The sequence below is a fragment of the Ammodytes marinus genome, assembly GCF_949987685.1.
Source record: "Ammodytes marinus genome assembly, chromosome: 6".
NCBI lineage: Eukaryota > Metazoa > Chordata > Actinopteri > Uranoscopiformes > Ammodytidae > Ammodytes > Ammodytes marinus.
The window spans coordinates 10,309,388-10,335,582 of NC_137235.1; the positions used below are offsets into that span (position 1 = coordinate 10,309,388).

Sequence of the window (26,195 nt, forward strand, 5' to 3'; positions counted from 1 at the left end):
AAATAGTTTTACAAAGTTTTACAATTATGAGCGATATAAGTTACACCTGTCTAATGAACCAAAATATTTGCTTTGAGTAAGGTCTGTTGATGGCTAAGTCAATTAAAAATATTTCAGCTGCCAGCCCTGTTTTTTTTGCAGACTGTGTATTTACAGTTGGAATATCAGACATATATAAAGGGTTAAATATCTAATAGAGAAAAATACCCTACAACATATTTTGGCCTAGTATTAAAAAAAATTGGTGCTCACATTTAAAATGTCTCATTTTGGATGATGCGCATATCTCCTCGATCTGCTACTGTCTAAATGATTTGCTGGCATAATTGGCAGCATCTATGTACACCACGTGTGTGTATTTCTCTACTTGTGAAGAACTTTAATGGCATAATGCATTTCCTAGCCGTTCAACCTTTACTAAAACCAACCCTTATGGCAAGTCGACACAGGTGGCGTTTCATATGCGTTTGTCACGTATCTGCGGAACAGATATACAGATATACCGGTAACTGGTCCAGCTCTATACACCGGCTGTGTATAGGCTGGCATGAGTTGATTGATGCAGCCCCAAGTATTTGTTTTTAACATCAAATCTATTCTTTACTGTTCCACATGTTGTGCATTGTGCTTTGGGCTCTTAGCACTGCCAATAACCCTAACACACACACACACACACACACACACACACACACACACACACACACACGCACGCACGCACGCACGCACACACACACACACACCAACATCAGGTAGTGAAAAAAAATCGGTCTGTTGGCTTTTGCCCACTACCTCCTCAAGCTAAACACTGCTGTTTTAAACAGGCAGGATCTAGTATTTTACAGGGAAAGGGGCTGATCCCCTTACAGCAATGTATCCCAAACCCAAAGAAGAGAACTAGGTCTGACAAGCAGCAACAGCACACCTAAATGTCGCTTTGCATTTCCATCATAGCAGCGGCAGAATAGCTGGCATCTCTGCCATACCTGAGTCAGATGCATACACACCCAGGCGTCTCTAAGGCGGACACATATGCCAAAATAACTGAGATGTCAAACGATGATGGATTATTAACCTGTAATCCACATTGTTTGGTGCAATCATGTCATTTCATAAGATGTTTCCCAAACAATACTGTAACTACTTGAGTCAACCGGGTCAAGCAGTGGTTACCCTGCTGATGCTTCATTACTTTAACCACAATCCTGCCTGCCGATTGCTCTTTTGCTCCAACCATTAGTTGAATTGGCTCTTACTTACACTGTACTACGTCTCAGCCTTGAGGTCAAGCTGTTTTAACAACGGACAAACACTTGGTTGTAGCATTCTTGAAGTAGACACTAGATCCCTACCCTGACCTCTGGCCTCAACATGAAGGCCAAATAAGCTTTGTACTGTATGTGAAGCTACCTCTGGCTACAACAAAGAAGTTGTCTATTCAGCAAGCGGCCAGTTATTCCTGTTAATGCAACAAAAGCAGGGAGCGAGCAGAGACAGGGTGAGAGGGACCACAGTCAAGGTCACTGGACAAAGTTATGAAAAGGCACTGAGGAAGAAGGACGATTAGAGAAGAAGAGAAATTTACCAGGTATGGAAAGAGCCAACTGATGAATGCTTGAAGAGGGAGGTAAACTGTAGTGTCAAATATGTGAAGATGAGTTGTCACACACCGTGTAATTAATTCTCCACGGATGAGTGGTCATGCTCAGTGTGTGTGTGTGTGTGTGTGTGTGTGTGTATTTATGTAAACACGGAAAATAACATGAGATTGAGCTTTCGATGCAGTTTGAGAAAAAATACAATTCAAATATTGTCTATATAATTGAGACTTTACGCTGATACTCGGTATGGTCTGCTATTGATAGTCCAGAGGTGATATGGCATTGTTGTCTGCTGTGACCAAGAGTGAATGCAATAGAAATGCCTAAACACAGCTCATTCTGAATTATTTAAATTATATTAAGTAAAAGAAATCTACTTGTTTTTTGGTTATGTGTTGTTTTGTTTTCGATTAGCTTCACACGGTCCCTGTGCGTCTCTCTTCATACTAATATAGACTAAACACAGTTGTCACTGCCAAGTCTAGACACCAGTTGTCACCATGCAGGTGTTAATGGCTACATAGAAGATGAATACGTTGCTGATGATGTCTGGCAGTCTCCGTTTAGTTCACATCATAAAACTTAACTGTTTTTGGATTATTGGATCAAAACATGCAAGCAAAGACCAACAGAAATGGCATTGTAGGATATTTCTTCCTGTGGCATCATTAACACTTGTGTTTCATGTATTCTACATCTAGACTGCTTGACGGATGCCAAGTGTTTAGCAAAAGTTGCAGGGATAGCACCCAAAATGTCTGAGTTGCTGTATGGATTCACATTACATTACACCATTGGCAGGTATGTGCTGTATAAAGAATCAAATTGAACCACAGGACCTGATAACAACAAGCAATCAGCCACAACAATCACACTGTGTAAAAGGTGCAGTTTACTCATTCATTTAAATGAGAACACTCCATGTGATTACACACATGTACTATAGTAATATTTTGATTACTTTGGCCAATATTTTCTTATTCAGTGAAAAATCTCAGCAACCATTTCATGGATGGCACTATATTGTAAAAATACAGCAGATAGTATATCCTTAGTTATGACCCTGATGATGCTCCCAATTTTCTTCTATACTGCCACTATGAGGTTCACATTTTTGTTTTTTCTATTCAGTTTCCATTCAGCTTCAACCTCAGTAAAACAGTTATTTTCATCTGGTGCTCTGGTGTATGAGCAAATACCTGCAATAATAAAGGAATTCCTACGAGTCCCATTTGTACTCGTGTTTTGTTCTAAAATAGCAAATGCTAGCATTCTGTGCATAATTTGTTTCAGTATCACAAAGCCAGTGTCGGAAAAGGTTTGATGGATTGGCATCATATAAAACAATAAGCGTTAAAGCAACATCTGAGACTGGGATTTTGTGTGTGTGTGTTGAGGATTAATGTATGTTATATATCCATTCCTCACATGCTAATTTTTGCATGTGCAGACACAAACATTATAAATACATTTTCTGCTTACACAATGGCTTTTGGGGCCAAGAGTTTTGGAAAGATTCAAGCCGTTAAACTGATTTTACTGGTAAGCTCTCAGCCGTGAGGTAACGTGATATTCCACTCTGGGGAGTTTCGGGGGTGTGGGAGTTGAGGTAAGGTTTGTACCACTAACTCACGTCAACTTTTTTCTCTCCATTAAAATGAAGTAATCTCCCAGTAGACCAGCTTTCTAACACAATTTATGATCCCCTCTCTACTTCTCTGTACCTTCATCCCCACTATACTGCTTCAACTCCTGCTTCCATTACCACTCCCAACATCCATCCAAATCTTTCCTCACCTCTTTTCTTAGAGGGGTAATACTTTGAATCTGTATTAGTTAATTTTACCTTAATTTTTTGTGATTTTGGTGTCTTTAAAAAAGCGATTTCACTCAGTGGGTTACACCTTGGACAGAAATAATGCAAGTTAATATTTTACATCTACAACCTGTTGAACACTTTAGTCCAAAGTACCATGAGTATGCAGTCTTAATTGGACTAAGAGCTGTGGGGAAAAGTGATAACCGTACCATTACAACAGTAGCTGTGCTTTAATCTGATTTTGTACGTCTAACCTCAGTTTAAGAGAATATATAACCCTGTCTGGTTTTTGTCATGCACTTAAAGTCTAAAGGAGTCAGACTTTGTTTACTTCAGACTTTAGATAAATTGAGGCAGTTGTCAGCTACCAGCTTTTAAGACACCACATTTCTCTTTCCCTCTGTCGTGTGCTTCTTCCTCACAGTTTACCTCACACTCATCGTCTACTATGCTCCCTCCCTCTCTTCTCCCTCTGTATACCTTTGTCTTATCGCAGGGGAGGACAGCGTTTCATGCGGTTTCATTCTGTGAGAGGTGGCTGCAGTGCATTGTGGGTAACAGAATCCAGCTGTGTTGTAGACTTTGTGTGTATGTGTGTGTCTGCTGGTGTGAACATGTGCAAGAATGTGTGTGTGAGTGTGAGCGCACAGTTACGTGTGGCTGTGTGCTGTGCTGTGCTGTGCAGGTCTTGCGTGCGTGTTGACCTGCTCTGTGTCACTTTGACAGCAGTGTTTCTCTTTCATCATGCGGCCTTATCTGCACTCGTACAAATAGCTGAGGATATAGTGCGTGCCACGTCTTGGCAGCAAAATACTCTGTCACATTTAATCATGACTTAATGAAAGAGCAAAAAGAACTGGTTTGCAACTGATGTTATGCACTGCTGACTGTATTTTAATGCAGGAAGAAACTGCTCCCCATCTAGACTGCTATGGTTTATATAGCACTTGGCAGATTATTGGTGGTGTGATGCGGGCATCCACTCAATGTTGTGGCATCCACTCAATGTTGTGGCATCCACTCAACAAGGAAAGCAGGCCAAGATGTAAAGAGAGAAAAGTTCTTGAAAAAGGCAGCTAGTTAGGAACTGCACTGTGCCCAATATGGAAAACTTCTCTCTGGCTTCACTAGGTATTGTTAGGGAGGGGAGGGGGGGGGGGGGGGGGGGGGGGGGTGCAAGGCAATACTTGAGGAAACTTCAAGTACTTGGCATTAAAGAAAATATTTCAAAAGACAAATGCATCTCAGTAAATGTTTCCACCAGCAATTTGAATAGTAGAGAAAAAAAAGGAAAAAAAAAAAGCAATGCCCCGATGGCCTTACATTGACAATGGCAGGTGCTGGAAGAAGACTACATCAGCAGCACTAGGGTTGCGTTCCGAATCGCATACTTTGTACTATATAGTATGTAGAAAAAAGATTTAGGATGTCCCGATTCTTGTAGCCAGATTTAGGATGGTTAGAAGTACCCGGATATCCTACTTCATGCGGCCAAGATTGTCAGTGTTGAAAACTGCATCCTATTTGGGCGATTCTGACCCACAATCCAGTGCGCGCGTGAAGTGACGTCACATCGACGAAGCCTCCATATGAAAACAAACGGGGATGCGATGGATATGAAAGCCAGAGGCAAGATCAAGGCGCAATGTTATGATGAAATAAGAGAGTAAAGTATGTCCCAATAGTATGCCTACTGCATCCTAACTAGATTATTTTTATCGTCGGATGTAGTATGTAGAATAGAAAAAAGAAAGAGTATGCGATTCGGAACGCAACCTAGAATTCCCTGAAACCCAAAGATACTTTCTGACCTTGGAAAGAAACCTGTGTTGTGTCTCACCCCTATACACACAGAGGTCAGAGGTCAGAGGTCAGGTTCAGAGCAGCAGTGTGAAGGGATCCAGTTTCTTAAACAAGGATTCTTCAGCATGTCAGAAACTTGCTGTCCTAGAGGATTAAATCCTTATCATCGCTGTTGAAGGTGTTTCTACCTTACCACCCGGCAAGTGTGTTTCCCCTACTTAGACATGTAAAGGGGTCTGCAGCTGACATATTCTGTCAGGAAAGTTTACCTGAAGTACAAGTAATCATTTACTTACTACTTAGTTGGAATTTTGTGTTTATTGAGAATGCTTCCAGAGTTGTAGTGAAAAACCTGTTTTAATATTGAGATGTAAACCTGTAAGAATTGTCACAATCACAGCCTTACTCTCTCTTCTTCTTTCTCACAATTATTCTTTCGTTATATTCATCTTCTTCTCTCTCATCAAATGTATTGTTTAGCCAGTGTGCAAGCAGCAGCAACCGGAGAGGAATGACGTGCAGCTCCCATTAACCATGTGACTGTTTTTTTAAACCTTGAGTGATTGCACACAAAGTAAGATCCGAATTCCCGAGCAGAGCGTCTTTACACTGAAAAATGTACCCCAAACAAAAGAAAAAGCCTATGCTTGTCATAGCAGTAATACTTTGTCATCTTTGAAGACATCTTCAGTGTGTGTTCACGTGTGCATTGTTATTTGCTTGAACTTTATGTCTTGATGACAGCTCTTCCGGCTGATGTGTCAGAGTGGTTTGGTGACTTATTGTGATATCTGACACTTTCAAATGAACACTAGAATGCTCGAAACGGCAACATTTGATAGGCTAAGTACTATTTGGTGTAGTTGCATCTAGTAAGGAATTGTAGTGGAACGTGAGAAAGAAGATTTTATAATACATCTAGATCTGCTTGTTATAGAAGTATGTTTATAGATTATTATTTCAGCAATTTGAGGCAAAACATTTCAACTTTTTTGAAGTAGATGCCCATTTCTATCAAAACAAAATGTACCGCCATTTTGGAGCGTTGCCCAAACAAAGAGACACTGTACCAACAAGTACTATCTTCCAGAACCAAATTGTAATTGGGAACTGATTTATAAACTTACAACAAGAAAGGACACATTGAGAGAGATGTAGACTAACGTACACACTCAAAACCCATCACAATCCCTCTCATTCTTATGCCTGTTGCCACCCATTTGTTAATGTGTCATTATGTTGTATTTAACGTTCAAAGAAAATAATAAGAAGCATGCTGAGAACTAGTCTTCACTGACCATGGCACCCTGGCTTATTGTTCAGTCTGCCTCTTTAACTAAGATACTAATGGTGTGATCTTTCTAAAGTGTGCCAGTGAAGCCACACAAGCTGTAAACTTTGACAGCTTAGGGGTTTTATGAGACGCTCTTGATTGCCTCTAGAATATCACAGCTCTTTTTGTCAGTAGTCAAGTTATTTAGCTCTGTTTACATCTTCCCCCACCTTCTTCCTTTCTTTTACCTCACTCTGCTACATATACTTAATAAAGGTCAGGGGAAATTGAAATTCCTGTCAATCTGAGAGACTCTGACCTCATATGTTTGAGGAGTGGATAAATGGAGGCGACAGAAGGCAGAAAGGGGATGTGGGCATTGGGCCGGAGGTGCACTCCTAACTTTAATAAAACGTCTTTGGTTTCTCCTCAACTTCCACCCCAGGAGTCTTGGAAAGGTCAGGAGTGCTACTGACACAAGTATATTAACATAAACCAGGTCAGTGGGGACAGGGAAGGAGAAATTAGAGGAAAGGGGGAAGAAAAATGGTGTATGAATAAACAGGCACTGCATTGTATGACAGAACATTTTTAAACAGTCAAAAGTTCAAAGATACAGCCTGATACACACGTAAAGGCAATCAGAATCCAGTGTATTGCCAATTAAGTTGTCACATACAAGGACTTGGCCTTGGTATATTGGTGCATACAGTAAACAAGGAGAGGTTAAGAAAATAAAAAGCATTTACTGCAAAGTCAAATAGAAATAGAACATATAAAATGAAGTGTGTATATATCTGTTATTTTGTTTTTTGTTTAATAAAAAGGACAGAATATGTGCAGAATGTTGACCAAAGAATGTGCAAGGTTCATTGTATAAAGTATTGAGAATGTGTGCTGTTTACAGAATGAAATCATCCACTATGCACAAAAAAAGTCAGTTACTACAACATCATAGGCATGATTAAACTTAAACTGAAAAAAAATCTTCCAAATGGCCTGAGGTTGATTCAGACTTGATCTGTTCATACTGAATCTTTTGTGCTAACCACACAGCAGTGCTTGAACTCCTCTCTATACACATAGCATGAATATACATCTCATTCTACCAAACGCTACGTCTAAAATAGAAAGCAACCTTCATTTCAGCCTATTCTAACTGATGGTACTCATTGTACCCCTGTAGAGTTTCCAAGGGTGTAAGAGGAATACTTAGCTCTTACATTTTATGGAGCTGACTTTATTCTTTTGGGCATATTTGTAGACAGAACTTCCAGGGCAGGAAATGGAAAACTCTGCAAAGAAGTTGGAAAATCGGAAAGACACTAATCTGTTGCTAAAGCTGAGTCGGGAAAGTTTTGTTAAGAGAACCTTGTACTGTAATCCTGACTCTTTACCTTTAGACAAAGTCATGTGGTGGCAATTTCATATCTCTTACACGTACACAGTATATACCTCCACGGTCCCTCCTGCACCCCAATTTCCTACATTTCTTAAGTAAGTGTGTATGTGTGTGTGTATGTGTGTGTGCGTGCGTGTGCACGCTCCAACACACCCACTGCATATTTACTTTGGGATATTTGTATGTAGTAGCCATGTGGTGCTGCAAGCGTCGAGATGCATTAATACAGACCAGGTTTCACGGGTTTAGGACTGGGCCATAAACATAGGGAAGAGGCTGAATGGGGGTCTCACTTACCCCAGGAAGGGTCACCCTGGGTGGGCCTTATTAGCTTGTCGCCTCGGCCTGTGGGTCCTGATCCCTGGGGTGTCTGTTAGGCAAGGATATGAAACATCAAAATCACTATGATGTAGCAGTCAGCGTGACTGTTTGTTTATATGCATGCAAGTGTGTGTGTGAAAGCTATGGATTGTTGCTTGGGCAAAACCCTAACCCTTATATTCATTGTATCATAGTATGCTATGTGTATGTGAGCTTGCAAACTTGAATGTGTGTGTATGGATGAGTTTTATGGAAAAGTCAAAGAAAAAAATCTTCCGGCATTCATTTATTTATGAGCAAATAGAAGTGGACTTGTTATATAATTACAATTAGTTATCAGTTATAACTCCTATTAAATATCTTTTTTATGTGTTAACTTTAAAGCCTAATTTTGTTCATCAGTCATCATAATTTTTGACTATCTTAATGAGCAATTGGTGAATAACTATTTCCTCTCTCATTTCTTTGCATTTTAGGCCTGACGTCACCATGCTGCCTTACATCCTGCTCTTCCTCCTCTCATCTGGTCTGGTCTTATCCTCTGACTGCCCATCAGACTGTTCCTGCCAGGGCCAGAACTCGATATTCTGCATTCAGCGACGCTCCAAAACTGTTCCCAGTGTACCTACCAACACCCAAAATCTCTACATTTTCCAGAACGGAATCGACACTTTGTCCCAAGATGACTTCAAAGGCCTGGGGGAGTTGGAAATGTTAGATCTGAGTCAAAATGAGCTGACAGATATTCCAGACAGTGTGTTTGAGATGCTGTCAAAGCTGAACAATTTAGACCTGTCCTCTAACCAAATTACCCACATTTCCAAAGACAGTTTTTCTGGGTTGGTCCAACTGGAGAGGCTGTATCTTCATGCCAACCGCATTCAGAGCATCCACATTGATGCTTTTGAAGGTTTAGGGATGCTCCTGGAACTCAAACTCCAAGGAAACCAGCTCACCTCTCTGCCATCCATTCAGTTCCCTAGGCTTCTTCTTCTAGACATCAGCTACAATGACATCCCATCACTGGGACCCTCAGACCTTCAGACTCCCAACCTGGAAGCCCTTAAGGTGGCCTCTCTTGGGCTTACCTCTGTTCATGAGGATCTCATAGCCTCCCTGGGGAACCTCCATGAACTTGACATCTCCACAAACCAGTTAACTGAGGTGCCTCAGGCCCTAAAGCAGGACTCCCTCAAGGGGCTGACCAAGCTAAGCCTTGCCGCGAACCCATTAGGGGAGCTCAGAGTAGAGGACTTCCAGAAACTGACTGGACTTCAAGAACTAGATCTCAGTGGACTTAATCTCCAGGGATTTCCCCAGAGTTTCTTCCAGACCTTCCCTAGGTTGATTCACCTGACAGCAGCTGAGAACCCATTTAACTGCTTGTGCCCATTGGCCTGGTTCCCCATCTGGCTAAAGGAAAATGATGTGACTCTTGGTAGGCCTGAGGAAACCAGATGTCACTTCCCTCTAGTTAATGCTGGAAAGAAGCTGTCAGCATTGGAGCACAAAGATTTTGGGTGTCCATCTACCACAACAGTACTGATTGGCTCCCCTATTGGGAGTACTCCTCTTCCCCCGATGCCCACCACATCTCCAGAAACCACCCATACCAACGCTATTCCTCCTCCTCCACCCAGTGAGGACACTGTCTCCTCAAAAGCTGACGGCAACCCCCATCCACCAGAACCCCCAGTCTCCCCTAGCTCCACCAGTGGGGAATACGAGACACACGTCTGCCCACCAAACATCTGCCTCAATGGGGGCACTTGTAATTTTGACCCATTGGGTCAACTAAGCTGTCTGTGTCCCTCAGGAACCTCTGGCCTCTACTGTGAAAATGTGGATGAGGTTCCAGAGCCACCAAAAACTTCAACAACAGAAGTTTCGATAGTTGCACCCGAGGTGCCCTCTGAACTGGATGCTATCAGCTCTCGGCAGGTGACCTCCACATCTATCCTTCTTGACCTGCATCGCTTCATTGAAACACGGCCACATATCCGTGGAATCAGGTTGACCTATCGTAACCTCTCTGGACCTGACCGCCGCCCCATTATCCTGAGTGTCCCGGCATCGTACCCCGAGTACACTTTGCGTGGTTTGAGACCCAACTGTACCTACTCAGTCTGTGCCAGTCCCCTGGGTGAGAGGATCAACTCTAGAACCAACAACTCAGTAGAAACCGGGTCCTGTACAGAGGCTCGCACCGAAGGGGTGTCACTGGCATCCTTAGAGCCCAGGGTGAAGACACAGAGCCCGCTGACATACACTCTCATCCCCGCCGTGGCTGCTCTGGCCCTGGTGCTGGGTTTGGCTGTGGTGGCCGGGACAATCTTCTGTGTGCGGAAGAGGAGGCAGGCAAAGGCTGGAATGGAGCTTGAGTTGGGCCCTTCTGATCCTGATCCCATGGAACTGGAGGGGATAAAAGCCTGTCTGGATAATGGGGAAAATGGTACACTGCCCCACAAACCTGAGATTGACCGCTGTCACACTCCTCAGCCACCTCCATCCTTGCAACAGAATGGGAGTTTGGACTATGAGGTACCACTAATGCAAGGACACTGCCCAACAAATAACAATCTAGCATCCCTAAAGCCATCGTATTTCTAAGATGCATTAAAATACAAACACTTTGAAATATTTTCTCGGAAGGGGCTTGCCCATCCAGACTTGTGAGGTCCTGCTGTGGCTCACTTAGTGTTTTAAAATCTAATTTTAATTATAATATTAGATATCCAAAATTCTAAAAGGTTCCATATTGGAAATGTGCTAAACCACCATGGGACAATGATTAGGGTGTGATTTCAAGTCATCTAAAAGAGTTTGATGATGGTGAAACCTAACCAAGTGACTTAACTAAGTGCAATCGAAGGATCTAGAAGGGTCTTAGTAGCAGACTGAAAACGGAAGTGCCTTTATGCATTGAAACAACCGTAACTGATGGCTCATTAAATAAATCGTTGTTTATATAAAAGAAGCTATGTGTATGAGCTGTTATCCTATTGCTGGATTTGGGAGATACAGTATGGAAAAAAGTGCCCCAGTGTTTGGAAGAAGTAAAACAGTGACACATATGTGTGATGCATGCACCACACGTCCCGGTACAAAATGGGTTTTCGTGCAACTCCAACTGCTCTATATGGATTCTACAAGAACTTGAACACTGAAAAGAAATATGTATTTTCCTTTCCAGTATCCCAGTCATTAACTACCGCAAGACAGATGGTCGCATAAGGAAATGCAATAACATAAAAACTGAAAAAATACATTGGAAAGCTCATAATAGGCTGATGAACATCAAACACTGCCATAAAAAACCTAATGTTTTACCGTTGACATGTTTTGATCTGCAATGAAGTTTGATTCTTCAGTGTCAATAGACAAACCATCATACTCTCCACACATCCAAAAGCTTTAACCTCCATGCGAGAGAAAATTGCTGTGAAAGAAAAATGGACTGAATGAAGAGCCATTGAGAATGGACTTTGCCTCCATTGGACTGTGCCATGACAGAAAGACTGTTTTGTCTTGGTTATATCATGGTTTTTGTTGTGTGTTTTTTGTATTTTTTTTCACATCTTTTGCTGTTAATGTCCATTCAGTATTGCTATTGCTGTGAATGAAAGTAATTGTTCTCCTTTGAACAAGCCTGCTTAAGCATATATGAATTATATAATTCTTTATATTTGCATTTTTTTGTAGATACAACTTTCCAGGGATACTAGCCTAGGTTTTTTAGGCAAACACTAAATTAATCCAACAGCAATCACTAAACTACTAAACATTTTTTTTAATTTAAAGATTAGATTAAAACTCAGTCAACTTTGCATTATGTCCAGAATGCTTCTGTATGAGGTTCACAAACACATATCTATAGAACTCACCAAGTGAATGTAACTGTCAAGTGTTAAACACTTTATTCTATGTGCCAGGTCTGCCAATGCTACAAAAGGATAAGTTACTGCCAGTTTTTTACCACCAGTGCTCCGAAAACAGTGGCCTTTGCCACAGGGCCCAGTCCTATAAAGCGGTACAAACATGCCAAGAAAAGAAAGCAGGTTCAAACAGCTTCAAGGCAATTTGCTGTGAGTGTCAGTGAGTTTTAGACACTAGTTTCCTCTTGGCGCTCCTGACCGTATCATTTTTGAGATATGGTCTAGACTCTAGACAGTGTGCTCCTGTAGCATTTTGTTTTCCCTCTTGCTGGCTCTCTGCCCCCTCAGCTATAACCATCCAGTGTGTTTTGGTCAACAAAGATTATTGGCTTGTGTGTTTGGAGACCGTTTTGCTTGTTTACGGCCAACCAGACTGTGAAATGTACAGGTTAAATGCAATTCTGGGAATGTCAGAAAACTTTTACTTTTCTTTATTCAATATATTTCCTTTTTTTAAGAGAATCATAAATTGTATAATGCGTGATAAAAAGCAACATTGGTGCAGAAGTTTAATGAAATCCCTTAGTGTCAAATTACATGCTGATGTGTATTTCAAGAACAAAAGGGCCTTTATCTTGCCTTACCGGCATTGTATTATATGCCATAACAAACTAAAATGGAAGAAACATGAAATGTAATGTAATCAGTTTATTCAGGTTTAAAAAAAATGGCTTAACTGTTGTCAGTTTGTTTGTTCAGGTGTGTACCTGTGTTAGTGTTTTTTTTGTTGCTTTCACTCCTGCAGTACTTTGTCTGCTTTATAATTGGGTCCATGCACTACACTCCTGTCCCACAATCAGCGCCTCATGTTTTGGCTTCACTACTTCTTTATTCTGTGAATATTCCAGTGTAAACAGAGACACAAATGTTCATATATCTGCCCTCCCTTCATTTCAACTGGAAGACACTCTGTATGGCCTTGGACTGGGAAAGGGGCAGGAAATGTTTGACATATTTTCAACATGCTTGTTACAGAACCTTCTGTTTGTTTGGGTAAAAGTATATTTTCTCATTGTTTTATGTTTGTCAATGATGTCAATGCATTTTGTATGTCTGTTTTTTTGCCAGAAAAGCAATGCTGAGAAAAACAACAGTATTAAAAAGACTTATTGTTAAAGAAGAATGCTGTTGGCTTCAAGATTCAACTCACGTTCTTACGGTTGTATAATGGTGGAGCAGTGTACTGTATATGTTCATATGCTCACTGGTGAAGGCTTTTGAAGTTTTCCTCCTCCTTGTGGATTTGAGGAATTTGGGTCTGTTAGTCAGTTCTGCGTGTGCATGGGTGTTGTCATAGAGCTAAGCTAAACACAAAAACTGAGAAAGGATTTCCAGTAACAACAGAAGCTGATTACACACAGCCTGCATCTCTCAATACATCATTACAGTCACACACACACATTCGTACTAACCTCAACTACATCATGATTACATGTGATGGTTTGTGGATGGAGGTCATTTTCTTTATTCAACCCTAATAGCAAGAACAGATGCCAGTGGAACATATGACAAAAAAACAGTTTCATAGTAACAGACTTTACATGGCCCTGCTGGTATTTTGCTATTGGCATTTTTCTTGTTGCCTCAGCGTTTTTACATCTTACCCCAAGGAAATTGCAATTAAAACAACAGGGGGGCACAGTGGGTAGAGTAGGCTGTGAAATATAAGCTGTGAATGTCAGTATAGCATGTGTGGATTCCATGTTATTTAGACACAGTTAAAAAGAGCAGAGCTTATCATTTGAAACCTTCTCAATAACTTGGATCAAATAGTAATTTGCTAAGCTGGCTTCAAAACTATAGACCTGAATAAACATAAACACAACTCTATACTGAATTATGAGTTGAACACTCTAATTTCGATACAGAAACACAAATATCTAATTACATATTGACAGAACAGATTATAACCTTTCAGTTTCTAATGAGAAATGAAGGGAATTCTTTGAAAGAGCTGAGGGACTGACAGCAGCCACTGCGGCTCAGCTGCCGTTTTTTTCTCGATCATCATTGTGAATTCCACAGAAAATTACAAGGGAATAAACATTTTTGTTTGGTTGATTTGTGTGTGCGCTAAAACAAGAACCACTTACAAAGGGTGTGGCGTTGGATGGCATACTAATTGTGGCGGTAAGAAAAGAGATTTCTTTTTTAGGATTCAGCAAAACAGTGGGTAGTGTAAACAAAAGCCAATATGAACGTTATAAAATGTAAAAATATCACTGGGAGATATACAAGGGAACTGAAATTGAGCCACTTGCAGCGTGATTGTGATTGCTGGAATATCCTTGGTTGACTCCTTGGATCAACTTGCCAGTGAAAGAAATGTGTAAGAATTTATTTCTCAGGGTTCACGTTTTGCTGCCAAATAAACCCAGAGGAAAGACACTGAATCAACACCTGCCTCCCATGGTCGGTCATAATGTTACTTGGCACTAAATTTGACAGGTTGTCGAGTTGAAGCAATAAAATAAAGAATTTAAAATAGCCTCTCTTTTGAAATGTTACAATAATACATAATCAGTCTGTAAATGGTCTTGTTTAAATTTGGAATGAGAATGCAGAAAAGCACACCAGACCAAACATATTTTACTCACTGACAAATCAGTGTCTCAGACAATGTGTTACCCCAGAAACATAATAGTCATCCATGCAACGCTAGGATGCATTTCAATGCCATGCTGTCTGAACCTGTCAGAGACACGGATACAAGCAATGTGTTGTGATGAACTGGGAAAAAGACACCAACTCTGTTTCTATGGACTGCAGACACTGAAATGTGCAAAAAGTATGTTTGGCACCAAAAATAGAACCATTCATTTGTATAAATGGGTCAGCAGGAGGATTCAAAACTGCAAGAGCGAAAGTGAACAGTCAGACTTGGTGGATGTGGACCACTGAGCCACAAACAATCTGGCAGATAACTTAGGTGTCTATGATGGAAAACTTTGATAAAAAGTTGCATGTGTTAAGGAGGTTACTAGGTCCAGAATTAAACCATTTATTTCAGACGGCTATTAAACTTATTTTTCATCATTTTGTGTCATCGCAGACAGCTGTGTTGCATGACAATTGTGTATATCTATACACGATACATTGCATTGTGGAACTGTTATATATTATCAGTGCATATGTAATGGACGTGATTGTTCTTGTACTGTTGCATACATTTCACAGTCAGATTACAGACACTCTAATAAAATAGCAGTAATTATCATTCGCTTTATAGTAAATTTGGTATTATTGTAATTGTCAGTTTCTCTATTACTTTACACCCAGCCGACAGATTTGTTTACCATTTCATCTGAACCAATACATTCAGTTCAGTTTAGACATAAAACAACAGATTCAACAAGAGCTGTTTATTTAAACTATTTGTTTTGTATAGTAAAGGCAGTCCGACATAGTGCAAGACAAACTATGGATTTTCAGGCCTGGGTACACTTCAGAGTGTCAATTCAGAGCCTGGTCCTCAATGTGGTTAATGGTTGCTCCAAGTGTCAAAAGTTTAGGATACATACGTAGATTGGATTGAACCAACAAACCTAGTCAGTATAGAGTCAATACCTGAACAATGTAGACTGGAGCCACAAAGACTCCTTGAATTAAAACAAAGCCCAACTTTACAGCCCATCAACCTCGTTAGGCCCAAAATGTGCTTCTTGTTAAAAGACCTGCCTCCATGGTCTGCTGCAGGGCAACAAGACAAAAGAAAGATACCGGGACATAAAAAGAAGGCAGGGTAGTGGGTAGAGGCTGGATTTATTTGAACAATCTGGTTGTAATGAAAACAGTCAGGGCTTGATGGGGGTGGATGGATGGAGCGAGCGAGCGGAGAAAAAGAGAGGGGAGGAAAGACTGAGTGGGGTGAAATCCAACAGCGTACAGATTGTTGGACTTGATAATACTTTAAATGGAGCCTACAACACTCTTAAATCCACCGACTCAGTGTGTGTGCGAGTGTGTGTGTGTACATACTTCTGTGTACATACTGTACCTAATTTACGGTGTAACAGCCATTAATCCCATATGCAACCCATTTGTGCTGCAGTATATCCCACTATAAACACTGACATACCTGCGTAATATATAAGAACCAATGTGAGATAGTGAGGGAATGTGTACTGCTGCTGCTAGCACACACTAAAAGCATGGTTTATGTCTTTTGGACGTTGATGCATTTTAAAGAGCAAATTCTGGCACAGATCACACTCTCAAAGTGTTTAAAATCATTTATGAATGCACTAAACCTTTTGGCACAAATTCATAAGGGAGATATCTATGATCCTTTCCCAGAACGCATTTGTAAACTTTGAAGCAGTCTCAACTGTAGTTTTATGTCCAGGTGTCTCATCTTGGACTCTGTCCAAGTGAATCCTTCAGCAAGTCCTCCAAATTAAAAAACAGAATGTCATTCGGCCGGGCAGTCTTCATTGTCATATTGAAACATTTTATGATCTGAGGGCCATATAAGCAGGAAATCACTGTGGGAAAATATCATGACAACACTGTTAAGGTTTGAATTGGTTCGGGAAAACATTGTTAAGTTTTTGGTATACGACATTGACTGTTGGTTGGAAACAGGAACGGAATAGCAGCCTCCTGTGTAAAAGTAAAGATATGTTGTTGAACCATCAATCCACACCAACCTCCTCTTTTACAAAGACAGATGGCAAAATCTGATTGGATGGTTGACTAACTATTTGCTGATTATGGCAACACAATGGCGACATGTGTAAATATAATTAAACTGACAGCTACAGTTTACCTCCACCTACATCATTTCCTAATTCATCATCTCCATTATATTGCTTCAGTAACTTTGACAATAACCTATGAAAAGGCTGAACCATGTATCCTAAAGACTGTTTATCAGGGTCGATGATTATACTGTTTCTATAAGGAAGCAAAAATGTGTCTGCATTAACCAAGTGCTTAATTTAATTGTAAGCCCTTCCTGGCGCTGGAAGTATAATATGATTAAATAAGGTTACTATATAAATGTTCTAATCAACAGGATCCTGAGTGCTTAGCAGTTGAATGGTGAATTGGCTAAATCTCCCGTTACCAGTAGACAATATTATTCACAGGCGTATGTAACAAATTAAATGATTTAGAAATAATAGCGCAGTGCCTCCACTGTGGAATTACTTAACTCACACTCTATGAGCTATAATGGTATAGAATGTTTAACAAATCAGACTTTATTTACTAATGCTGTTTTTTTGTTCTTTGTTATATTCTAATATTTCCTCTAATTAGTTCGCTTTTCAATATGCACAACTTAACTGTTCATTCACAGTCTCAAACTCAATTTGTACCAATGCACTAAATAAATAAAAAATACAAATAAAAACCTTTAAAGAAAATAGTAAATGCAAATAAATGTACAAGCAAGAGCCCTTTAAACCTTTTCACATTAAATGTAAATAGTAAACTTAAATTGTATGCAGTTACCCTTTAAACATGAAATATAGGCAACGTTAACACACTTGAATAATAACACACCTCACATTGAATGAAGTGCAATCTTTTTAAATGTTCTCTAAATATACCAAGCGCTTGGGTTTGTATTAAGATAAGATAAGATATCCTTTATTCGTCCCACAGTGGGGAAATTTCGGTGTTGCATCACACATTAGAGCAGGAATAAGAGCACACAGGAGTAAAGAGCACACAGGAGTAAAGAGCACACAGAGGGCACAGCAATAGCTGTAAATGCTTATTTAGCTTTAGACTTTGTATAAGCTTATGTTTTAGCTTTAAAATTAGTTGGGGCCCATATGATGAATGATTCCTCTATTCTGCGGCGACACTCTCTGTGTCGGAAACTCCACTCACGTATCCACCAGCTCGGCCGAAACCAACAAGCCGGGATGACTTCGAAACAATGGCGGTCAAAATGAAAAGCTGGCAAAATGGAAAATGCAGTTTCCATTCAGTTTATTTTTTTCCCACTTATAAAATAAACAATTTATTTATTAAGCAGTAATTACCCATATATTAAATAAATCACCTTGTATTTATTTAACTGTATTTTAGGAGGTCCATACATCATATTTAAAACATTTCCAGAATTTCAGGGGCTGCACATTATGCCCTTGATCTTGAGACTGTATGCATTTGCTTCTATTAAGTCTTTAGGCAGACAAGCCTGACGTCATTCACAAGACTGGAGTATTAAAGGCATAGGGCTGGTGAAATTCTATTTTCCTTATTGTCAACCAATCCCATGAAGAGACCACAAACACCAATAATTTATTTTGTTGTCAAAGTCTGACATATCTTATTCCACTGTACCATAGAGCTCAAGTGTCAAACACATCAAAGAGCTATAAGTGCAATAGGAAACAAGTTATAACAAGTTAAGTCATTTATTTAGTGTTGATCTATGCATCTGCGGCTGTTTATACTAGCAGATCAAACATATTATTAATCCAAAATTTAAAATATTCCTTAAAAAAGCATATTTAGTCCTGTATACTTTTCTAAGAAGCTACAGTACACAGCAGATCAATGTTATTTGTGGAATATGTTGACAATAGGAAAAGTATAAATTAAATTAAGTGTGAGGAAACGGAAGGTTCTCCGTGAGAATGGTGACTGATTCCCTCACTGCAATCTGGTGTGTGGCACTGATTGGCTGATTGGACCCAGGTGTGAGGAGATGATATATGCCCTGAGATCCCAGTGCTCTGTGCTGCTCATTATCTCACCTTCAGAGGTAGTGAGAGGTTGTTTCTAAGTGCTCTCTGTGTTAAGTTTTTCTAGTCTTCTGTTTTACTTGTGTGTTTCCGTTCAGCTGCTTGGCAGCGGTGGTTTAGTTTGTGCTTTAGTTTTTCTATATTAAAAGGTAGCCTGTGTGGCCCTTTCTAGCCTTGTGCTTTTTGTTTTCTCCCCCTCCCCTTCTTCGCGTTAGCGATTTAGTGGTTATCCCTCCGGGGATAACTTTAAGACACCCTTTGGTCCGCACCTGTGTCCCTAACCCTCCCCCCAGTCCTCACAGAATGAGCAGCCCAATGCAGGGCACAGCGGACCCCACTAGTGCTGACAGTTTTGAGGTCCATAGGCAGGCAATTTCTGCTCAAGGAGCCATGTTGGGCTCACACGACCTAACCCTACGTGCCATTGTAGAGCAACAGGCCTCGCAGGACTGCATGCTTCGGGAGATACTGGCCCGTTTACAGCCACCTGGGCCAACCCCTACCCAAGCACAAGCACCTCCAGTTCCACCCCATGACCCTTTTGTAGGCCAGGAGACCAAGCTGGCAACCCCAGCCCGCTATGACGGGCATCCAGGGAGGTGTAAGGGATTTATAACCCAATGCTGTTTAGTTTTTGAGTTACGACCCTCTATGTTTAGCACCGACCGAGCCCGGGTCGCATATATAATATCCCTTCTTTCGGAAAAGGCCCTTTCATGGGCTACAGCCTTGTGGGATAGGCAGACTCCAGTCTGCGCTGACGCGCCCCTCTTCATGGCGGAGATGAGGCGCGTGTTCGACCACGATGTTAGTGGCCACGAAGCAGCCAAACGCCTCCTTAGGTTACGTCAGGGCTCTGCAAGCGTTGCAGAATTTTCAATTAAATTCCGGACCTTAGCTACGCAGTCAGGTTGGAACAGGGAGGCTCTAGTGACCACGTTTAGTCATGCCTTGTCTGAGAGAGTTCAGGATGAGCTCGCTTCCCGTGAGGTTCCAGATTCACTTGAGGATTTAATCTCATTGGCTATTAGAATTGACAACAGAATTCGTGAGCGCAATAGAGAGAGAAAACAAGCGTACACCCACCAGATGTCTGAGGAGTTTAGCATCCCTTGTGAAAGACCTACCCTGCCTGAAGGGTCCCTTAACAATGATGATCAGGAACCCATGCAAATAGGACACGCACGGCTTACTCCCGTGGAAAGACGGAGGCGTATGAGCAGTGGCGTGTGTCTATACTGTGGGAGTGTGGGTCACTTCATTCGCCAGTGCCCCTCAACGCAGAAACACAATAAGCAGGGAATCAGGGTAGGCGTGTCAGACCTTGGGGAGGTCTTGCAGAGTCGTAATAATTCCCCTCCCGTGGTCAGTAGTTGCACCCCTTTGCCCTTTGAGTTATTATGGGATGGACACTGGCGCACCTTCTCTGCATTTGTTGATTCAGGAGCAGCAGGTAGTTTTATGGACTCAACCCTGGCCCGAAAGCTCAATTTACCCATTTATGATCTTCCTTGTCCACTCGCAATTAATGCAGTGGATGGGCAACCATTGGGTAGGGGTAGGGTTGAGAGGGTCACCTGCCCGATTTTCATTCGCATTGGCAATCACACGGAAGAGATTAAGTTTTTTCTTATTGATACACCTCAGTTACCCCTCATTCTGGGAAACCCATGGCTCAAGGAACACAACCCTCACATCAATTGGAGGACTGGGAGGGTGATGAGCTGGGGTCCAAACTGTGCATCTCACATGATGGAATCAGACTCGGTTCAACTCCAACCTGTTGGATGTGAGCCCCCTCCTGCCACAAGTGCCTCTGTCTCAAAATCTCACAGTTCAGTAGGCCTTCCCTGTGCTTCCCCCAGCGACCGCCTGACTCTCGGGGTTATTGAGACCTTGACTCCCTCTGATTCTTCGCCCTCTGTGTCTCTTCTTGCAAATGGGGTTCCTGCAGAGTGCGCTGAACTTAGTGAAGTCATTAGTAAACATAAGGGCCGTCCACGTTCAAAAAATCAGAGGCTAAATGCCTTATCTCTACGATTCCAGTGTTCAGATAGTGACAGTTCTCCAGAGCCCATTGTGCCCCTTACCCACATCTGTGCCCCACTGACTGGGGAGATTGACACAGTGGTTCAGGGGGCTCAACAGCAGGAGCCGGACCCAGGAGGGGGGCCCCAAGGCTGTCGGTATGTTCCGGCACGAGTGCGATCACAAGTGCTTGAGTGGGGCCACTCCACACACCTCACAAATCACCCCGGTGTTCGTCGCACTATTGGTTTTCTCAAACGGAGATTCTGGTGGCCCCGGATGGGTAGAGATGTGAGCGAGTTTGTGGCAGCTTGCAAAATTTGCACCCGAAACAAGACGTCACAACAACATTGCCGCCCAGCCCCAAACTATCGGGTGGGTCAGAGGGTGTGGCTCTCCACAAGGGATCTCCCACTGCGGGTAGAGTCTCGCCAATTGCCGCCACGTTTCGTTGGTCCCTTCAGGATCATTCGAAGGATAAACCCCGTCAATGTTCGCCTCTTGCTTCCTCGGTCCATGAGGATTCACCCCGTGTTTCATGTTTCCCGCCTCCAGCCAGTCTGTTCCGATCCACTAGCCCCTCCAGGGAGGCCTCCACCCGGGGTGGGTGGGGGGTCCTGTTGGAACGTCAGGTGCCGTTCCTTAGAGGGGTGGTCCTGTGAGGAAACGGAAGGTTCTCCGTGAGAATGGTGACTGATTCCCTCACTGCAATCTGGTGTGTGGCACTGATTGGCTGATTGGACCCAGGTGTGAGGAGATGATATATGCCCTGAGATCCCAGTGCTCTGTGCTGCTCATTATCTCACCTTCAGAGGTAGTGAGAGGTTGTTTCTAAGTGCTCTCTGTGTTAAGTTTTTCTAGTCTTCTGTTTTACTTGTGTGTTTCCGTTCAGCTGCTTGGCAGCGGTGGTTTAGTTTGTGCTTTAGTTTTTCTATATTAAAAGGTAGCCTGTGTGGCCCTTTCTAGCCTTGTGCTTTTTGTTTTCTCCCCCTCCCCTTCTTCGCGTTAGCGATTTAGTGGTTATCCCTCCGGGGATAACTTTAAGACACCCTTTGGTCCGCACCTGTGTCCCTAACCCTCCCCCCAGTCCTCACAATTAAGTATTCACCTAGTTAATTCTGGGAACTCAAACATAGCCAAGAAGTTAGCATTTCTAGTCATTTAGACCGATGAATTTACACAACTTGATTTAAGCCAAGGATGAAATACTATTTACATAGGTTAATGCAATTCAATGGTCAACATTCAGAGGTGAAAGACATTCTGGCGATTCCCTTGTGAAGACTTGCTCTGAAAAGACGTGACAATCAATTTGGACTTGGAACAATAGAATTGTTTAGCAAAATGTATTTCAGTATAAGTAGTTTACCTTTGAGATTAAACAGGAAAAGACTGAACACTAATGTTCAAGTGTTTACATCGCTGCTTTTAGGGTAAATTAACCACTAAAAAGATGAACCAAATTAAGACAGTACAGGTTCACTTTGTACTCCAAAATGTCTTCCCACACTGGTTGAGATATCATGTTCCCAATTCTCATGAGAAAAACCACTGGATAAAGCTGTGGAAGGCTCTTTTCCTGTCTGAAATACAATACCATGTTTAATTGAATTTGCTTTAATTGCTATTCATTTGCCCATGGAACCCAAAGGTCTTCTCTTACCCATGGCCCTTAATGACTTCCATGTTCTCTGAAGCAGAGTAGGAAGTTGAACAAAAAAGTATTTAAACCAAGCAACACAAGACCACCTGAGATCTCTGGTTGAAATTATTATAATAGCTAAAAAAAATAAAACATTTTGGGATTTAATAGGAAAAGAAGGAAAGTGACTTTAACAATGCATCATTTGCTAAACATTTGCAATTTTTCAAGAAGCAGCAACAAAACGGAGCAAGAGCAAAAAAAAAAAACTGAAATAAAATAGATCCGTAAATTCTGTTACTCTAGAATTCTATTCTATACTAGAGTCAAACCAGAACAACATAACTGAAAGAAAGACAGTGCAGTCGAGTCAGCATTAAAGCTCCCATATTGTGCAAATGCACTTTTCCGATGTTTTTGAACATAATTATGGGTCTACGGTGTGCCTACAGACTGCCAAAGTATCAAAAAAAGAAAGCTCTCTCCTTTTCTCACTCTCCCCTTTTCTGAAACCCTCCACCTCTCCACCCAATATACTCCAGTCAGAATTCTCCCCGTTTCTGACGTCAAAAACTGGAAAGCCAGAAGCTTCCACTGTGCAGTCCACCCCCCTATTTCTTATTGGTCCACGGCCCCGAGATCCTCTCGAAAAATATTTCTTCACCCCCATGTTGTTTGCTTGTTGCTAAGCGACAAGATGCCTGTAGTACGGCAAAACATGATGAATGTTGCATAATCCACTAATTTATCTTAACCACAGCAGCCTCGTTTAATAACACAACGGATAGGAAGCTGCTTGTGCTTTTTTTCAAACAGTGAAACTGAAATAAATGTTTTTATTGGTATTTTTGCCTGACTGGTCTATAGCTATTAGCTTTGGGACAAGCATTCAGCTTTTGCTCATAAAAACATATTTCTATTCCCCACACCAGTCTGGAAATGCCTCGTTTTTAACAGGACAAAGGATTGGAAGGTATACTGAAGAAGTCTGACGTTGAAGATAATTTTTTCACTGATTTTAGTGGTATTGTTAGCAGCTAGCTCCCGAGCTAGCTTCAGGACAAGCATTCAGCTTTTGCTCATAAAAAACATATTTCTATTCCCCACACCAGTCTGGAAATGCCTTGTTTTTAATAGGACAAAGGATTGGAAGGTATACTGAAGAAGTCTGACTTTGAAGATAATTTTTTCACTGATTTTAGTGGTATTGTTAGCAGCTAGCTCCCGAGCTAGCTTCGCAGTAGCCACCATCTTTTGCAGCATTTTTATTGTGAACATGCCGTTTCTATTAGCGTGTGGCTGTCAGTGCATCTGTATGAACATAGTCTTTCATGTAGACAAGGATAGGTCATGTCAAACTGTTCAAAGTGCGTTACTAGCACTAGACTTGGTTCTTCTCATGGGTAGGCTAAACCTAACTGTGCTAACAGGCTATACGTCATCATTGTTTACAAACAGACAGAGGGCGAGGCGTATCTGGCTTCGCTTCCGGACAGGGGGCAGGGGGAGCTCAAAGATTGTATATTTACAAGGGGAGCTGCAGCTCTTTTTAAAAAAATAGGCCATTGTGAGATTAGCTGAACATCAGCATAGTACAATAAACTAGAAATCCCGCGGAGATTTGGAAAGTACGGGCCGCCCCCGCGCGAATCGGGGAAGGAAAAAAATCACGGCCAACCCCCGCGGTCCCAGAGGCTTTACCGTAGACCGACGCGAGCCGCGCGCGTCCGACAAACGACGAGTCGGTCGGAGTCGGGGGGAAAGGGGCGTGGCCCGGCAAACATTGCGTCGGCGAATGACGGTTTTGGCATTCGTGGCGCCCCCTGTGGGTTAACCTCGACGAGCTTAGAGGGACACGCTACCGCATGTCTTCCGCACGTATCCTGCGAGTTTCACGACGATAGGACCTACGGTCAATGAGTTACGGCCAACGTGTTATTAAGGCCCGCCCCTGCGTAAACGTTTTAGTCAAGGGCGGCCATTTTTTCCAAGCTACCCTACTAATATTTTTCGGAGACGTGCGTCATAGTCCCCCGGGACTTCGTGAGACATTTGGCGTTGATAGAGTAACACTTAAAAAAGTTGTGGATAAAACCCTGTTTTTCAGTTTATGCTAATTAGCCGAAAGTATTTCCAGGTTGACTGTTATGGTCCGAGAGGCTTTTTTGTAGAGCGCCCTAAAATACACCAGTGTGAGAAATTTCAAGTCAATCAGACTTACGGTGTGCGGGGCGTGGCCTCTCAAACTTTCTTCAGTCAGGGATTAAGAACAGCGCCCCCTAGCGGAAATTAAAAAAAAATTCCTCGGAGCGAAATTGTAGAGCACCATGAGCTGTACATGTGTAATCAATTTCAAGTCAATCGGAGTCGGGTGACTTTTGTGGCGCCCCCTATGGGTTAATCGCGATAAGCTTCGAGGGACATGCTACCACATGACTTCTGCACACACCCAGCAAGTTTGATGATGATAGGACCTATGGTTAAGGAGTTATGGCCAATTTGTGGATAGGCCCCGCCCCTGTGGCGCCCCCTACGGGTTAATCGCGATAAGCTTCAAGAGACATGCTACCACATGACTTCTGCACATACCCAGCAAGTTTGATGATGATAGGACCTATGGTTAAGGAGTTATGGCCAACGTGTTATTAAGCCCCGCCCATTTGTGGCGCCCCCTATGGGTTAATCTCGATAAGCTTAGAAGGACATGCTACCACATGACTTCTGCACATACCCAGCAAGTTTGATGATGATAGGACCTATGGTTAAGGAGTTAGGGCCAACGTGTTATTATGCCCCGCCCATTTGTGGCGCCCCCTATGGGTTAATCGCGATAAGCTTCGATGGGACATGCTACCACATGACTTCTGCACATACCCAGCAAGTTTGATGATGATAGGACCTACGGTTAAGGAGTTATGGCCAACGTGTTATTAAGCCCCGCCCCTGCGTAAACTTTTTGGTCAATGGCGGCCATGTTTTTCAAGTTGTCCAACTAATCTTTTACGGGTATGTTTATTGTAGTCCCCCGGGGCTTCACGAGAAATTTGGTGTCGATACAGTCAAATTGCAGAAAGTTGTGGATAACACGCTGTTTTTCAGTTTATGCTAATTAGCGGGAAATATTCCCAGAAGAATTTTTATGGTCCCAGAGGCTTTTTTGTAGAGCACCCTAACATACACCTGTGTGAGAAATTTCAAGTCAATCGGAGTTACGGCGTGCGGGGCGTGGCCTCTCAAAGTTCGTTCAGTCGGGACTTCATTACAGCGCCCCCTAGCGGAAATTCAAAAAACTGTATAATAGCACACCCCGCGGGGTGGGGACGCACGTTGTGCGAAATTTTTGCATGTCTGCGTGTAACGGTGTGGGAGGAGAAGCAGCTAGAAAATGTGAGGCAGAATAAGAAGTCAGAAGTCAGAAGTCAGAAGAATAAGTATGGTGGAGAGTAATAATTACGGATCCCCAGTTACACTGGGGACCCGTACTTAATTATCTGAAAGTTTTTTTCAGCAAACAATTGAAGAAAAACTTATTAGGGACCACTAAGACCATATAATATGGTGTATAATAGAACCGAAAAGTGTATAATATGGGAGCTTTAAGTAAAATCAGGTAGATGAGAGGAGGAGTAATGTGTTTTCAGTGAACTCTGGGCCCTGGAGCAGCAGCTGA

At 42.0% G+C, this 26,195-nt stretch overlaps 1 protein-coding gene across 1 annotated transcript in view; it reads left to right on the top strand.

Moving 5' to 3' along the window:
• The window catches only part of LOC307251605 (vasorin-like), a 29,166-nt gene extending 15,909 nt beyond the window's left edge, over positions 1–13,257 (top strand). Inside the window, exon 2 of the mRNA XM_080028980.1 lies at positions 8,693–13,257. Coding sequence (XP_079885106.1) covers positions 8,706–10,826 — 2,121 coding nt within the window. The 5' untranslated portion in view covers positions 8,693–8,705 and the 3' untranslated portion in view covers positions 10,827–13,257. The remainder of the gene's footprint in view (positions 1–8,692) is intronic.
• Positions 13,258–26,195: the final 12,938 nt, after the last annotated feature.